Consider the following 18,044-nt stretch of genomic DNA (forward strand, 5'->3'; position numbering starts at 1 on the left):
TATCATCAGCAGCAGTCGGCTCTACAAGTAAAGCTTTGCCGGGTCGACCAGCCTTACGACAATCGTTTGCCAAGTGACCAGGATCACCACAACGGTAGCATTTAGGACCAGGCCTTTGAGACGTACTAACATTCTGTTGAGCGGAAGCAATCTGTGAAGGAGTAATAGTAGGACGGCCAACAGCTGCTCTAATTGACTTACGGGATAATTGTTTTTCCAAACGCAGAGCTCGTTGGTGAACCTCAGACACAGAAAAATAATCAAACATATTAGTGTGTCTTGGAAAGTCTCACGTAGACCACCTATATAGCGGGAGACAAGCTGATCATCGGTGTCTGTAATACCTGACCGAGTGACCAAATCATAGAACTCTTTTGTATATTCATCAATGGAACGAAAACCCTGACGAAGGTTTTGTAAACGAATATACAGTTCTCTGGTATAGTTAAATGGCAAAAAGGCTGAACGCATACACTTTTCAAGCCTTGCCCAGGAAGAAATAGGAGTTTTACCTTTTTGAATCCGGGAAGCTTTCAGTTGACGCCACCAAACAGCAGCCCTACCCCGAAAGCGTGTAGCCACAAGCGGAACCACTCGATCATCAGGAACCCTCTTAAATTCCAGAACTTCCTCCACAGTAGAAAACCAGTCGATACAATCCTCTGGTGTCAACCCGCTACCATGAAACTCAGGAATTTCGATGCGGAATGATGATTCCCAACTCCTAGATTCACGCTCACGCCCAGCAAAAGGGTTATCAGTATCATTATCGTCATCGGCATCAGATGAATTGGACTCATCAATAGGAGGATGACGGCGCTCATGTCGTTGTAACAGGGTTGCTACCTGACCGGCGAGCTGCTCAACCGTGCGTGATAGTTCATCGTATCTCGTTCTCTCCATTACCTCCTCAACTAAAGCCTCGCGAGGACCACCCTGACCTCTACCACGAACCATGTTGGAAGGATCGATACCCAGTTTCTGAATACCAAATGGTGTAGAATGTTAGTACTAGAAATCACACAATGAATAAACTTCTCAAAGGAAGAGTTTTCTTTTCTCAAAAATCTGCCGATCTTCCTTACAAACGTGGCCATATATAGGCCTTATGGGATATGCCAATATCTTTTATGATTAATGCTAATAAAGAGGAAATCCTACTAAATATAATATCATGCCAATACTAGCAAGATATCTCTTATTTCCTAACAAAAATAACAAATAGGAAAATATTTAACGGATATTCTTTCGTCGATCCCTTCCTTCCAAGTAGGATTCTGCCATATCTTGCACTACATCAGTTCTCAACTATGGGAGTTGTACGTACTTGGCCTCCAATAATAATCGCGTCTGCGCCAAAACTTAAATACGTGTTGCTTAAGAAATTACCATATAACTCAAAGCAGTAGGAAAATTTATTTTGTTCATGACCACCTAGCTGTTTTAGAAAAGACAATGTCCTCTTCCCAAACCAAGTATTCCTGCAATAAGATCAGGCTTTTTTTTAAATGATTCATACCGAAGTCAACAAAATTTGCTTGGTTGAAACCACAGCCCATGAGTATCTGAACACTTTCAAGGCCACCAGCACTTGAGAATATAGTGAATGTTTCTTGAGCTATAACACCAGATGAAGATCCACCGTCCGAATATTTTGCTTCGTAGGTACATTCGCCCTCCTTATTGCATTTATCGCCAGGGCAGAGAATACTATGATCCTCACAAGGAAGAGGACGATATGTCTTTGAATCCTCCCAAGGATAAAGAGGAACTTCTTGATAGAAAATATGCGTGGCACCTTTGCATTGAACCCACGTCATATCACTAGCCGAATCAACCAACAATAAGTAATCTATGAAAGATCTATCAGAAAATGTGCCGATACCTACCATTCCAACGTACCACATTGCTGGGTCATAAGATACCGGCACCCGTACTGTATCGGGATTTATCATCGAGCTTGTTGCATTTTGGCTATGGAGTAATATTTGTGACCTGATGTAAAGTACTCGACTTTTGGAGTTCCATGAGTTTTTGAATTCTATCCTCTGTTGTCAAATGAATATCCTCAGCAGGATCGTAAAAAAGTGACTCTTTCGAGTCTTTGTGAATCATCCTCAAAGTAAACCCTTTCTTTGGATTAACTGCAATGACTGAATTTAATAATAGTGAAACATAAGTAGTGATTGTTAGAAGAAGAATGAAAAAAGTGGGTGTTTTTTTACCCATTTTGCGATCTAGAAAGGATTTTGATGGGCGCAGTATGCAATTCTGAATTTTAGTGTTATTTCTTGCTGGTAAAGATCTGCTTTTCAAGTGGTATATTTTGTACCAAAAAAGCTATAAAATAAAAACATGCACATTTAATGTAAAATCCTTAGTAATTAATATGAAATTTTATTAATGTAATGGATTACTCGTGGGATTTAGTCGGTGGTCACCAAAAGTCAAATTCTATCTTTTGCAGGCTTGTTCCTAAAGTTTAGGAAATCTTAGGAGCCTAAGTTAGGGAAACTTGTTCCCAAAGTTAGGGATTCTTAAGGGCCAAGTTAGTTTCTCTATATAAAGGATTAGAATTAGAGGTGTAGAGACAATCCAACCTAGAAGAGTGGTAAATCCTTGTGCTTAGATTTTTGGTCTCTTTGGTAGGGAGGGTCGTGTGCTACCGTGAAGGTCAATATCGGTGTGAGAGAAAAACTTGTAGAGAGATGATTTTGGTGTTCTAGTATTTAGGGTTTAGGGATTTCCCTAAACCAAGATTCTAGTGTTTCCATGTTTCTCCTCTGTTACTAGCAGCCGTGAAGAAAGTCTAAAAGAAAAGACACAAGGCTGGTTTGGAGAATGGTTAGAGAATTGATTCTTATGGTTTCTTCGTTGGTGTTCTCGGGTATGTCTTGTTAACCCTTTGGCGTGTCTATGGGTTTCGGAAAGAGCATGTAATGGTCTTTGTTTTTAATGGAAGTTTTTCTGGTGGTGTTGGCCGTGGATGTAGCGTGTAAAGGTGAACCACGTATATCTTGTGTTGTGGTTGTGTGTTTGTCTATATTTTGTCTCTCTATTATTATTTCTCCAATGTTTGGTTCAAATCACCAATTGCCCTTTGTGATCCTGATTTCCGCTGTGCTCGGGATGCCAATTTCCCCAACAATTGGTATCAGAGCCAAGGATGAGCTGGTGTGTTTGATCTTGGAATCAAACGATGGTTTATTGTTCGGATAGAGAAATATGTTTTTTGAAGATAATGTTTCAACTGGTATTTACATAGAGATGGGTTTGTGATGTGATTTACAAACTGGAGGTTCAACTTGGTAGAAGTGTATATTCTTTATTTGGTTTTATGATGTAGTATGGGATGAAGAATAAAGCGGAATGAGGTGGAATACATATATACTTCTTAAAGGGTGTTAGTGACCATACACCATAAATAATGGGTTACGAAGTTTGAGGAAAGGATGTGGCTGTGAGGTCTCATGTAGAAGCAAGACCAGCAACGCTTCAAAGTTATGCACGAGATGTTATAGATTGATGTTCTTAAGTCTATGTTAAAGTATTCTTGATGGCTTGCACGTAATATCAAGAATGTCCCTGTTCTCGAAATCATATACCACGGTAATATGGGCATTCACACAGTATATATTCTGAGCGAGTATGTTGGGTGTTATGGTGGTAAAAAGTATGTCAGATTGGTGATGGCTTTGAAAATCGCGCAAAGGATTTAAGCATGTTAATCACAGTGGAAATATCTGATGGTTTGTTTCAGATACACGGTAATCATGACATGTGTTGGACTATGATATTGAAGCTAATTCTTCCTTTCTAGATTAGAGTTCAATATGTTGTTAGCTTACTGGTTAGGTGGAGCTAGCGGTGATTCTTCTAGATGGTTCTCTTGGTGATTAATGGTTGAGTCTGTGCAAGGATTCGTTGATGGTGGTAGAAGATTTTCATGGTGTTTGTGAAACATGATCAATTTCACAAGGATTCTTCCGGTAGAAGATGTTTTGAAGACTTTTATCAACGTCATGGTGTTTTGGTCGAAGAGATGGTTCTACGAAGATGGAAGTTCGGGTTTGAGCTTCAAAAGTAATTCTACGGGTATATAGAGATGGTGATTAACTCTGGTGGAAAACGATGGTGATTTTCTATGATCGTCTCATGCGTGAAAGCATGATCCGAGGTGGAGAATTGTGGGATTTAGTCGGTGGATAGTTTGACCAAAAGTCAAACTCTATCTTTTGCAAGCTTGTTCCTAAAGTTTAGGAAATCTTAAGAGCCAAGTTAGGGAAACTTGTTCCCAAAGTTAGGGATTCTTAAGGGCCAGGTTAGTTTCTCTATATAAAGGATTAGAATTAGAGGTGTAGAGACAATCCAACCTAGAAGAGTGGTAAATCTTTTTGCTTAGGTTTTTGGTCTCTTTGGTAGGGAGGGTCGTGTGCTACCATGAAGGTCAATATAGGTGGGAGAGAAAAACTTGTAGAGTGAGGATTTTGGTGTTCTAGTATTTAGGGTTTAAGGATTTGCCCTAAACCAAGATTCTAGTGTTTCTATGTTTCTCCTCTGTTACTAGCAGCCGTGAAGAAGGTCTAGAAGAGAAGACACGAGGTTGGTTTGGAGAATGGTTAGAGAATTGATTTCTATGGTTTCTTCGATGGTGTTCTCGGGTATGTCTTGTTAACTCTTTGGCTTGTCTATGGGTTGTGGAAAGAGCATGTAATGGTCTTTGTTTTTAATGGAAGTTTTTCTGGTGGTGTTGGTCGTGGATGTAGCCTGTAAAGGTGAACCACGTATATCATGTGTTGTGGTTGTGTGTCTGTTTATATTTTTTCTCTCTGTTATTATTTCTCCAATATTTGGTTCAAATCACCAATTTCCCTTTGTTATCCTGATTTCCGCTGTGTTCGGGATGCCAATTTTCCCCAACATTACTTTCTTAAATGTCTTATTTCCTTTCTAGATACTTCTTAATGTAATGGATTACTTTTTTAAGTGCCTTAATTCCTTTCTAGTTACTTTTCAATGCCTATTGAAATGATTACATTGGTCTGTCGGATTCTCCGTAGAAATTTTACACCATCGCGCGACCGGGTATAATAATTAATTGGGATATGCTAATAAGACAAAATGAAGATTTATATAGTAATTCAAAGGTACTTGTATCCATATATTTTATGTAATTCCTAATCCACCCCTCATTAATTATACTTAGTAGTTAATTATGTTTAGTTCGATAATGATTATCATAAATCGTTATCATTGAATTTGTTGATGCAACAACATTAAATAAATCTATTTATGATCATGAATGTTTAGGCGAAAAACCAGTTCAGGAAAGTAAAACAAGTTGCACAGAATACTCATATATAGTTGTTAATGTATTGAAATTCAATTTTTTTCATTGGATTCTCCACTAATATGCCTAAAAAAACTCAATGTCGGCATGGTAAAAGTATGAATACCATGCCGGCAAGGACCTAATCGGCATGGAATTCATACTTTCACCGTACTGGCACAAAATATCCCCCAAATTTGAAATTTTAGTCGGCATTTTAAATATAAAGAATACTTCTTAAGTACACTACCGGCACAAAAAGTTCATTATCGAGCATGCCAGTAGTAGTGCACACATGATACATCGCTTAACTTGCTATGCCGGAACATGATGAAAATTTTCCAAAAATTTGAGTTTTTTTCACTTGGCTATCGACATTAATAGATTTCTATCAAACATGCCGGAAACTTATTCCGATATATTATATTTCATAGTGTTGTACCGTTGTTTATACTAAAACTGTGCTGGTACGTAAAAGTGGCATTGTATTTATTATGCCGGTAATGACTGAAACTGGAAATTTTTTGTTACAATTTTTTATTCTAACGTAATCGAGTTCTTTCGAGGAAGCATGTTTATATAATCGATTAATCACCGGAAAAATTATAAAATCAACGATGGAACCGTGTTGAAATTGATGATGGAGAAAAAAAATTCATTTAGCAGCCGACAGAGAAGGAGAAGATAATTTTAAAGGGAGTGGGAGTATGAGAGGAATAGATTTAGTTTTGATTTAGTTTTTGTTTAAGGGTAGGTTAGTACATTCGCCCTTTAGGATGACTCTATTAATTCATATCCCCAATTATAATGAATATCCCTCAAGCGCGTCTGCTTTATTATAACGTGTTTGGATACCGGAATCATAAATTATCACAAATCAGAAACAAAATTATATTTGCTTCACAAAAAATTGTTTTGAAACAAATTCGCCAAACTGATTCTGGGTTTGCAACTTCTACAAGTCCAAAGAATCATACTATTGGGGCTGCAACCCAATTGTGACTTGGGGGCTTCGCTGGGTCATGAAATTAGTAATCTGTATAACCCTTATCTTGATATTTTCAATAATACCAAATCTACCCTCAATTTGATTAGTGCTAATTAAAGTAATACGTTCACTGAGAACTATTAGTGAATTGATTAGACTAATCAACTTATTCATTTTAAGAAAATCAAAACTTAATGTTCCTGGATTTTGAAGAAGGAAAAAGGGTGATTTTGGTGAAATCTTTTTGAAAAACTTTGTAGAAAAATGATTAAACCCTTCAACAAAATACTCAGGAAAACCTTATAATCAACTCCCAATAAAAGTTTTATCGATTCAAATCACTAAATTTTATGTGCAAAAATACGGGTTTTTTGAACTTACGGCTTGGATAATTTATCGTCACATCCGTTATGGAGAGTGACAGTTGGGAACTGATGTGTTCCAAGATGTAAAACAATGAACACGGCTGGGAGTTCATACACATCTAGTCATAAGTTAAAATCACGGTTGGGTGTGTATGAACTCTAAGCCGTATCAATGTTCCAAATCTCTTTTGTCTAGTTCATAGCTGGGTTACCATCCGTAAGAGCTAGAACGTCTTGGAAACCTGAGTGTAAATCTTCTATTCTCTTAACCAATGCATTTATTGCATCTTCTATGTTTTTTGAACTTTCAATTTCATTCTCACCTATTACTCATACAAGAAACAACCATAGCTACTTCCTACAACTATGAAGAAGATTATGTCATTATTAGATCATGGGTCACCGTCCGACAAAATGATGAATATATCAACATTTACGTCGATCCAACATCCATGTTTTTCTGGAACCGTATTTCAAACCTCCATGTCTTTTGAAATAACTTCTTCGAAGAAAATGCGAATCTTTCAAAAAGGAAGTGAAAGTCGTAAATCAAGCCCAACCCTGCTATGGAATTTTCTATAAGAATATTTATTCAATATTATAATTCATTATAAGTAGTTTTCAATGATACTGTCGTGCTTTTAATTGATTTTTATTGTTTTCTAAAGGTATAAGGCATGAGCCGGATACGAGGCAATTCATTGGAAATAGTTTGAGTTTGATGATTACTACCATATCTTGGAACATAATACTTATGATTTTACCCTATACAATGATTAGGTGTTTAACTAATCGTTTACGAAAACAATTCGTTATGAACTATCCTTTCAATGTTACGAAATATGTGTCATTTTCCTATTCAATGAAAAACCATTTTAGTCTATTGATTGAGATTTATGTTCGTTTCAATTTTCTTCAAACGAAAAAAAATGTTATAAATATTTTCGGCTAGGTTTTTAACAATTACGACCTAGACGTTTTGATTTAAAAGCTTCCAAAAATTGAAATTTTGAGATTTACGGCTTGGATAACGGACCATGACCAAACCGTAAAACAGAAATCGTCTGGGTCCTTAAAATATGCTGGCTGTAATATGTTTGGAATTTGTTTTAAGTTACGATAGGTTATTATGGACTATAAACGGTTTGGAATTTGTTTTAAGTTACGACAGGTTATTATGGACGTTGAATCACAGTTGGTTTACCTAGCCGTAAATCTGGTTGGTTTTCTGAACTTTGTTGTCGTGATTAATCAAATTTTACACCTTTATTCAGCAATGGATAATGTCACCATTATATTGCATAATTAATTATTTTTACATCCTTTATACCTTAATGGAAAAAAGAAAACTTGGAGTATTACACTTAAAATGTCAAGCTTTGTTGAAATTCTCAATAAACTGTTTCGTGATCCAATAGTATTGCTCATGCTCAAATTATTTTGTAACGAATAGTTTGGTATCGGGAAAAAACCAACGCTTCCTAAAAAAACAAATCAAGGTTAAGTTAATGTATTATTGAAAAATTACTTGATGAAATACTTTTGCACATATGCACTCTTCCGAAAAATGTCATTTCGGGACACTTTGCCTTCACCAATTCCAATTGCATCCTTAAAACTTCCATTTCTAGGCAGATCTCCTCGAACCTTTCCTTTATTTTGTTCATTGATATTGTATTTTCATTGCCTTATATGGCCACAAAGACCATAAATACACAGTTTCATTGAGAATCACTACTTCCTCCAATGTAAATACATTGATCTTCGTCATGCTTTCTGACCGTGAGCGTCGCTCTAACAATGGAAACATATTCTTCAGTGGTTTAGCAAATTACCATGTTTTTTTTTGTTGGAATAAATTAAAAAAAAAATTGATAGTTTGTGAGAGAGTTTTTGCATAATTTTTTTTGTTGGAAGAGGGTCCTTTTATAGCAAAAAAAAAAAAAAAACTATCCAAAGATTAATTTTTTTTTCTAGAAACTAGTCTTTCCTCGAAAAAATCAATGCAATAACTCAATATAATTACTAATAAGTCAAATTTACGTCCAGGATCCACGGAAAGACCGAGCCATTTCTTAACAATCGGATGGGTTGCAACCCTTACGAAGTCGTAAAACGGAACATTCCCAGCTGATGTGTACATGTCCCAACCGCAAATTCAGATTTACGGCTTGGTAAACCCAACCAATCGTTTATAGACGGCTCGGTCTTTCCACCAAACCTGACCGTATATTGGTAATTGCATTGAATTATTGGTAATTGGATTGAGTTTTTCGAGGAACAGTTAGTTTTTGGAAAAAATAGTCGTTGTGTCATTTTTTGCTATAAAATGACCCTCCTCCAACAAAAAAAATTATGTAAAAGCTCTCTTTCTCACAAACTCTTAATTTTCCTTCTAAGTTGTTCTAATAAAAAGAAAAAAAACATGGTGACTCACTACACCACTGAAGAAGATGTTGGAGTCGTTAGAGCGTGGTTGATGGTAGTAAAACATCACAAAGATATAAACATTTACATATATAAATGAAGAATCCGATTCATTTTGTAACGGTGTGCGTATTTTTTTTGTGGCGTTATACCGAAATCATAATGGAAGATCGATATCAAGCTCATTAAAAAAAATTAGAGAAGCTCTTCCCACAGGTGGAAGTTTTCAAAGAGGAAATGAATGTCGTAAAGGAACACAATCCTAATATGCCATGTGCTTAAAGAGTAAGTTTATCAATAATTCGTATATCAGCGGGAGATGGTCGGAGCCGATTATGAGGATGCGCATGGCATGGCATGAAGTTTGACATTCATGGTCGATATCGTGTTTGGAAGAAAATACTTATGATGATTTTGATCACTATTATTTAGACCCATAACGTAATCATCTTTTCTTTAATGTTTATGCTACGAAATATGCATGTGTTTCAATTTCAATGAAATGCTACCAATTGTATGACTTTTTCCCTGTCCTCTGTTCCAAAAACGACATGTAAGAATGAAGAAATAATTAACTTTCACCCAGAACATTACCGTTAGGAAACAATACCACTACAAGAAACCTAACCTATTGTAGCGCCCAATGGTTATGGCATAAATCCCTATTATTGCCGCGATAACCTATGCAATAAATCTATTGCTGCACCCTCTCTCTATTACCGCAGCAAGATATTATACTTTTTTGCCACACTTTTTTCATATTGTTGCTACATTTTTATGGAAACAGTTTCATTTTGCAGCAGTAAAATATAACTTGTAGCTGCACCTGAGAACTATTGCGACCAAATTTTTTCTTTTGCAACATGTATATTGAAGATGTGACAATATATAGTGTAGCAATAGGTATATTTTATTGCAGTGTACAAAATCCAGCAGTGTGTCCACTTAAGGGATGAAAATTCTTTCCAACCCAACCGTCAAAAGAGTACACGACTAGAAAAGCTGCAAGACCTAGACGTTAACTCAACAGACGATTGGGAAAAAAATGTCTCGGCTGGGACCCTAAAATTACAGTAAGGATGTCCTAGATGACTTATAATTAAAATATCTAGTTTTCTGCAGATACAAAACAATTTACGACTAGGAAAGTCTAAGTCGTAATATGTACATCACGGCTGGGTGTTCTTTGAATCTCAATTTTAATAGGTACATCATGGCTAAGGTTATTTGAATCCCAACCGCGAGTACCTATTCGCGGATGGGTCGACAAGGACTCCTAATCGTAATCAACTCAGAGGCAGTTTTCCGAAACCTAAATTCTATCAATCTTACCTTTTAAACCAATCTAAAAGTAAAATAAATGATTGGTTTTTCGATTCTTAATATTTTGGAGGATTTACTTGTGTTTGGAAAGATTCATGCGGACAAATTCATTAACTGAATATTAATTCTGTGATTTAATAGCTTCATAAATATTAGAATTATAACAAGTAGATGGTGGATTCAATCCAAATCATCCTGATCTTGCCATCTTGAGAATCAACCTTAATAAAAATATTTGAAAATCGATGAAGATTTGATCAAAAATTTTGAAATGCTTTTATCATAAGTTTGTTGTTTGATTTTGAGAAGGATAAGAGAGAAAGAGATTGATAAATTAAGTTTGGTGTTGGATTAATTTTGATTTTAGGTAATAAGATTGATTGAAAGGTAAATATGACTTTCAATCCTGATTAGGTCTCCCCCTTGCCACTTTTAGTATCCTATGAAGCCCCGAAAACCCAAATCCAACTGGGTTGCAGCCCCGTAATGGGATTCTTAAAAAAGTTATTTTCCATTGTACATTTAAACACCAACTTAGACTCGTCATTCCAAACCCCACTTCTACGAGTTAGATGGGGATCATCTTCATCGGTGAAAGAGATTTTCAGAAGAGAACAGAGACTTGATAAGAAGTGGGGCTAGAAAACTTTTCTCTCTTTCCAAAATCCTTTCCATAACCATTTTTTCTAAATAGTTATCCACACCTAATTTTTTCAAATCTTCTTCTTCTTCGAACCTAGATTTTCTAGGATTGAATCCGATATATCAGATTCTCCGTGTAATTTTAAGTTTGTCATTTTATAGTTATTTCTTGCTTTCAATAAAAAATCACATTGTGATTAATGTTTTAGATTTTATTTTATGTTACTTGTTCATACATGAAAAATAACACCCCTTAACGGGTTCGGGATGCCCTTGAAGAGGTGTTTAAACCCAGTAAGAAACACGGGGACTTGGGGACTAAGCCCAAGTCCGACAAGAAAGTGTCCATTAAATAGGGAAGGATGAAGAGGGAATTAACAAGGAAGAAGGAAGTTATGTTAAAAGATGGCATTAGAGGTAATTAAGAGAGGTTAGGACATGTGTCATGATGTAGTAAAAACAGGGGTTTTTAGGAAAACCTATATAAAGAAGGACAAAGTACAATAAGACAACTCACTCTCTTACCATTCTTGGAATTGTGAGGTCATTTGGTGTGGCTAGGACGGGTATAACCTAAACAATAAATTCACCCCTCAACATTACTGATCTTACATATATAATGCCAATTCTTATCGCTATTAGTGCATTTTGTTATAGGGTTCTTGTATTGATATCCCATGAGAGATTAAAGCATATCTTTGAAGAAGATCTATCCCGACGTGGCGATGATAAATATTTATATAAAAAAGATAAATGACTATTGGAATGGATCGTGATTATGAAGATTAGCACAAACTACTTCTCCTATAAAGGATTTTATCTTCACAAAGAAGAAGTCTCTGAATGGTTGAAGAATAATCAAAATACTATAATTCAGATTAGTTTTTTACATTTAAGTATTGGGTTTCATGTAAATTAAAAAATTCACACTACAAATTGATTATATCATAATGCAATGTATCATGACTAGGGAATCACCCGTGCCGTACCGACACGGGCTATTTCACACCATTATATTATGGGGTGCTTTGCTGTCGCACCACGTATGGATTCTTCTTTCTGTAATCCTCTGATTTCTATTGCCCAAGTCACACAATTGTGTGTTTTTCTTAATGAAAATTTCTGTGTCCAATTGATTTCATTTTAGTCTGAAATTGTTTTCATTTTAATATTATTCTATAAAACTTCAAGCGGTCAGTGAAATTTTTAGCTGCAATTGATCGAATTCATTTTCGCATAGTGGAATTTAAGGTTGGTGTTTTTTTTTGTTGTTATGGAGATAATCAAATAGAGGGTAGAAAACGATTAAGTTCCAATAGAGAATGCAGTTGATGGTGCTATTAACAAAGTTTTTGATATGAACAATATTGATTTGGGTGACACGTCCAGTTGATTATATTAAGTTAATATTGGTATTGGTATCTGTTAAATGATAGTTTGTGCTATGATTTTGGTTTCTTATATTTTTGAATGTGATTTAATCAATGAAATTATTGGTTTTCTCTTGGTTTATTTTATGGCGCACACCATGTTTGTGAAAAAGTCTGAAAGGATGTATAATTGATTTATTTAATTTATGCATGTTGATTTTAAATTATGTGAAATCATGAAATGAGTATATTGAAACATACATTGTGTCATATCACTAATCTGACTTGACTCTCAATTTCTTTTTAGTAAATCACCTAAATCCGTTGACGATTTGCACCTGTAACTTAGTCACTTTTTCTTAGTATTGCTCAATCAGCCATATTGGTTCCCATTTCTCATGTAATGGTTATGTTTTAGACTCCGTTTTATCAATGTGAATTATTCATCCATGTGCCTTCTATAATATTTTAAAAGGGCATAGGCCTTGAATTAATAGTTTGAAAATTGTAGGATCGAACATAGAGTCATTCAAAGCTGAAATTTCTGAAAGTCAGTCTCTGATACATTTTTGTTGTGCAGGTTTGTAGTATTCCCGGTGCGAATTAATGTTTTTAGGATACCCTTACTCTAGGGAATGACCCGTGCCAAATGGCACGGGCTATTTCAAAGGATTGTGAGCTTGATTGTTAGACAATATGGAATATCGAGTAAGAATTGAGAGTACATAAGATGTTACCTATAATACAAAACAGAATGGGTTTTTGAGCTTCGACGGTCGGCTAACATTTTGAGAGACAAAAGTTGCATCCGACCATCCCAGTCTCATCCCAGCGAAAGACATCCGATGGTCGTCATTTCTGTAATCCTTCTCATTATGAATCCATATTTATTAATCTTTAATTATTGCATCACTTATTAATTCAAGATATTCAAATAAAAATTAAATGAAATCATAATACATCGTATATGTATTAATTGGATTTAGTAGTAGCATGATGAATAATTGATTTTATTCATAACTCATAAGTGAGATATGCATACACACTATTACTTAATTGATTTTGTGTTCGTTTTGGTTAATGTATATGAATAATTTCCCAATGTGTTTGTAGACATTATTTTCGCTTGAAGCAAAATAGAAAACTATCTTGCAAAGAAACACGATTTAAAGACCGGAATAAAAGAAAAATTACACCAGTCAGATATCATATTAAAACAGTGTCGTTACGCAAGAGCTATTTCTAGATATTTATTAGAACTCTCTGTTAACCTCATGCAGTGCCGTTTCGACACGGGTTATTTCTAGTACCCACAAAAACAAAAAAGATTGTATGACCCGTAAAAATATACACTCAGCATTAGTTGATGACATTGTGAATTCACTCAAAGGTTATTTAAATCAGTCATATACTATTAATCATAAAGTAGGTTTGAAAATCCCATTGGATTACATCGACAGACACAACAAGTTCAACAATAACTACAATTTACAACTAAGAAAAAAAAAGACCTCACAACTCAATCCCATACTACGCTCCCTTTCATAAAGCACCTTTAATTGGGCTACAATGGACTTTTATGGAATCAGTTGTTCTACTCATTTCCTTCCTTTTACTGTGTGCGAGCTCGCGAAATTAGCGAAGACCAATGTTATAACAGACACTGAACACACGTTACACACACAATGTACTGCTGACAAACCCCGAAGGAACAAAATTTATATACAAAAGTCCCGGACTACATACGGAGGATTTATTCTTTAATCTTCTGAAAACGCAGTTCCTCGTGAAATGGAACTTGCATGGATATATGAGAAGTGGCTCTCAGGATAAGAGAATGTATTGAAGTGGCTACACTAACCTAATTACTTGTGTATGATTCAAAATTGAGGTGCACCATACATGAGCAAAAACAGTTAACATTTTATTCAACCTCATCAATAAGTGGTGTGACAGGTTCACATGGGGCATACAAAAAATTCCTAGCAACTTGGACAGACCCTTGATTCCTTGATCTTTATATATCTCCTCCAATATATCGCTGAATGTAGCAAACACAGATAGATAGCCTTGTTCATGACCTGCCAACATTCCAAGAAAAAGAAGATTTCAGAGTGTAGTATAGAATTGACGGAGTTACAATAAAATCACGTAGATTCGAACAATCACTTTCCAAATATGCATATGGATCACCGGTCTAGATTTTATAAACTCTTCTATTGCTGTGAAGAAGTGCAAGAATAATGATCTTTGTTATTTAATTTACAAAGTACAAATTCGGTCGCCATTTGAAAAACTGACTCTTTTTCTTCCTATTTATCTTCAACTAAGAAAAACTACAAAATATAATGTGATAACAAAGTTACCACGCCGTTTTTAGGCATTGCAAGAATTTTTGAGACAAAGAGACCTTATTTGAAAGGTATGGTGTTCTTCAGGCAAATTGGCAAAAGGGAGTGTTGTAGAAATTGGGTTTATCGTTACAGCTTCACCGAGCAACATGAGCCTCTCGAGATAAATTGTGTCTGCTACAACATACAGATGTTGTAAGAATATCATAACAAACAACACCAATGCACATAAATAAGAGTACTCGCTGCTTTCGAAACAAAGTTGATTCTGTATTCGTGGGTCGTGGCTGGTAATCATAAAGAGTACGTACGGCATACACTCAAGTAAAAAATAAATAAGACAAATTATTTTTTTGCCGTAAGTGTTAATGAAAGAATTAAATTTTTTGTCGTAATATTCAAGGAAAGAATAAAAGAAAATGATGCCCTTCGTACTATTGAGTCAACATTAAGTTTAATTGGGCAATTTACTGCGCCTACCACAATCTAAAAGAGGATAACTTGAGTTGGGGTTAGACTATATAGCACGCAGTACGGGGCTGATATTATGGTTCCAACAGCTTATGCGGATACTTTAAGATTATCAAAGATTACTTACCAATATGCTTAATCCTTAGCGGCCTGCTTAGGAGCATGCTACACTGAAATATAAAAAATAAAACGGAAAATGGGTCATTTGTCCAAATATTTTTAAAATATGGTTTAAATGGACGAGTAAAAATCAGTATGGGTGAAATGGACAAAAAAAGTTTTGCAAGGATGAAACTGGATTCATCCTGGCTTAAATTTACAAAATAGCGAGGATGAAACTGGATGCATCATGTGTAAATTAAAAATAAGAAAAAATATTTGAAAATTGACAAGATGAAATTGTTTACATCCTGACTATTTTTACATTTTTATTCATTTAAATAATATCAAAATCTAAGTATCCTTTTGATCCTGGAATTATTGGTTTCGATCTTTTTAACCAATTTTGTGAAAATAAAAGGAATCAAGCGCTGCTAAGGATTAATATGAGGTTGATGCAGTGGAGCCTTCGTAACATATGAAGTTCAATGTGAAGCGTAGCAATACTTTGCCGTTTCAGGGTGATCATCAGCGCACAGTAGATTGTACGTGATGAAGAGTTCATCTCGAGATTTTTGCATTAGATACGTCTTCCTCAAAAAAAACCTTTATGTCTGGTATATACTCAAAAAATCCGGCCACAACCCAAAGTCAGTGTCTCACATGCACACAATTAGATGCAAAGTGAAAACAAAGTTGTAACACCATATACAAAACAAAACAAAGAGTGAACGATGGTTTCTCTATTTTATCAACAATGATTTGAGTTCATCTTGTCTGCAAATATTAGTGTAGCTGATGATCTAGCACGCATACACTCATTTAATTTGCTTACGGGAACAATCTTCGATTTAGGGAAATGAAGGCAAAATGTAAAACAGTCATACCAAGTCCAGATGGCTAACTTGTATGGAATAATGTATATTTCAGCTCAACAAATATATGAAACAGCTGCATTAGAACAATTCCAAAATCCAATAAAAATCTAAGAACGTCCACAGTGGTGCGAGCATAACTAAAGACCAAAAACTAAAAAAAAAGATCAAATTTGGGTTTAGTCCGTCCTGTGACGTAGCGGGTGACGAGTAAATTTGGTCGCGCGTTGATATAAAGTCCGCTTCATCGTCCAGCGTAGATAAAGATTACGCCTGGCATGGGACGTTGATAAAGATAACGCCTGGTATGGGGCGATGATAAAGATAACGCCTGTATGGGGCGTGAACTATAGCAACGCCTGGTGTGTGGGACGGAGGTTATACGTTCGCCCGGGTTCAAAAAAAAAAATAAAAAAAAATGGGGCGTTGATAAAGACAACGCCCCAAGCAAAGTTTTCAAAACTTTGTGAACAACAGTATATGACTATATCAACGCCTGGGTGTCCGGCGGACATTATACCAACGCCCCATCCAGGTGGACATTATACCAACGCCCCATCCAGGCGGACATTATACCAACGCCCCATCCAGGCGGACATTATACCAACGCCCTGCATCAGGCGTTAACTTTACGAACGCGCGGCTACAGGCGGACATTATACCAACGCCCGTCGGGTAGGCGGACATTATATAAACGCCCGACTATATTTGGATTTGGTCTTAATCGCCGACCAAATTTGGTCCGAGTTTTACTCTTTGATCAAATTTTGATCGATGGTCCGTCCCACTACGCCAGCCCACTCGACACCAAATTTGGGTTTAGTCGTCCACTGCAGTTGCTCTAAGAAGTACTACTCCTATATTACAAAAAAAAAGAGGAGTCATCCTGTGCTGCTCTCGATTGGGACTAGACATTTTACAGAGAGGCTCGAATCAATGCAAGGAAGAGCGTTTTTTTGGTGTAGTAGGAAAAAATCATTATGGATTGGGAAAACCTTCTATTGTTGAGGGGAGAATAAAAAGGCATCTTAGGGTTTATCATCCGTTATGGAATACTAAGGGAAAAGAAATAAATTACTCGATGAAAGTGCCATAATCGGAACTGCCATTAATTGGAACATGAAGAGAGAATGGAAACGTCTAAATCCTTCACCCAATTTATCATTGGCCATTTAAGAAACGGAATTAATAAACCTAGCTTGGGATGGGAGGGAAGGCCAGCCATTGGATTAACCAAATCAGTACGTTATTTTAGGAGGGAAGAGAAGATCTCAGCTAGTTGTTAGAAATTCCAATGTATCCTGGCCGCTGGATGACACACCAAACACTATCGTTGTATAAGCATTGATAAACACATGAGGGTATGGATGTTCACCATTTCTGTTATTCTAAACCTCAATCTGAACGACGTAACCAAATAAATAAATTTAGGGGTTTATCAAAAGAGTGCTTCTAGACAGACTTAGTTAGGAAACCACATATTCCGTTTTTATCTCACAGATTTTTCTGGTGGGTTCGGTGGGCCCTGCGGAAATATTTTTTCCTATTTTTAATTATGCTTCTAAACAGACTTAGTTAGGAAATATTTTTTCCTATTTTTAATTTACACAGGATGTATCCAGTTTCATCCTTGCTATTTTTTAAATTTAAGCTAGGATGAAACCAATTTCATCCTTACTATTTTTTTTTGGTCATTTCACCCAAACTATTTTTTATTCATCCATTTGAACCGTGATTTAAAAATATTTGGATAAATGACCCATTTTCCGAAGAAATAAATTACTCGATGAGATTGCCATAGTCG

At 35.8% G+C, this 18,044-nt stretch overlaps 1 protein-coding gene across 1 annotated transcript; it reads right to left on the reverse strand.

Moving 5' to 3' along the window:
* Positions 1-1,424: 1,424 nt before the first annotated feature.
* LOC113344640 (aspartic proteinase nepenthesin-2-like) lies at positions 1,425-1,955 on the reverse strand. Its single transcript, XM_026588570.1, has one exon. It carries the CDS (start codon positions 1,953-1,955, stop codon positions 1,425-1,427), a length of 531 nt encoding a protein of 176 aa, XP_026444355.1.
* Between the last annotated feature and the right edge of the window lie 16,089 nt (positions 1,956-18,044).

This window comes from Papaver somniferum, unplaced genomic scaffold, assembly GCF_003573695.1.
Source record: "Papaver somniferum cultivar HN1 unplaced genomic scaffold, ASM357369v1 unplaced-scaffold_79, whole genome shotgun sequence".
In the NCBI taxonomy this organism is placed as follows: Eukaryota; Viridiplantae; Streptophyta; class Magnoliopsida; order Ranunculales; family Papaveraceae; genus Papaver; species Papaver somniferum.

Excerpts from the sequence above, each read along its gene's own strand:
- LOC113344640 (XM_026588570.1), bottom strand. The coding sequence starts at position 1,955 with ATGATAAATCCCGATACAGTACGGGTGCCGGTATCTTATGACCCAGCA.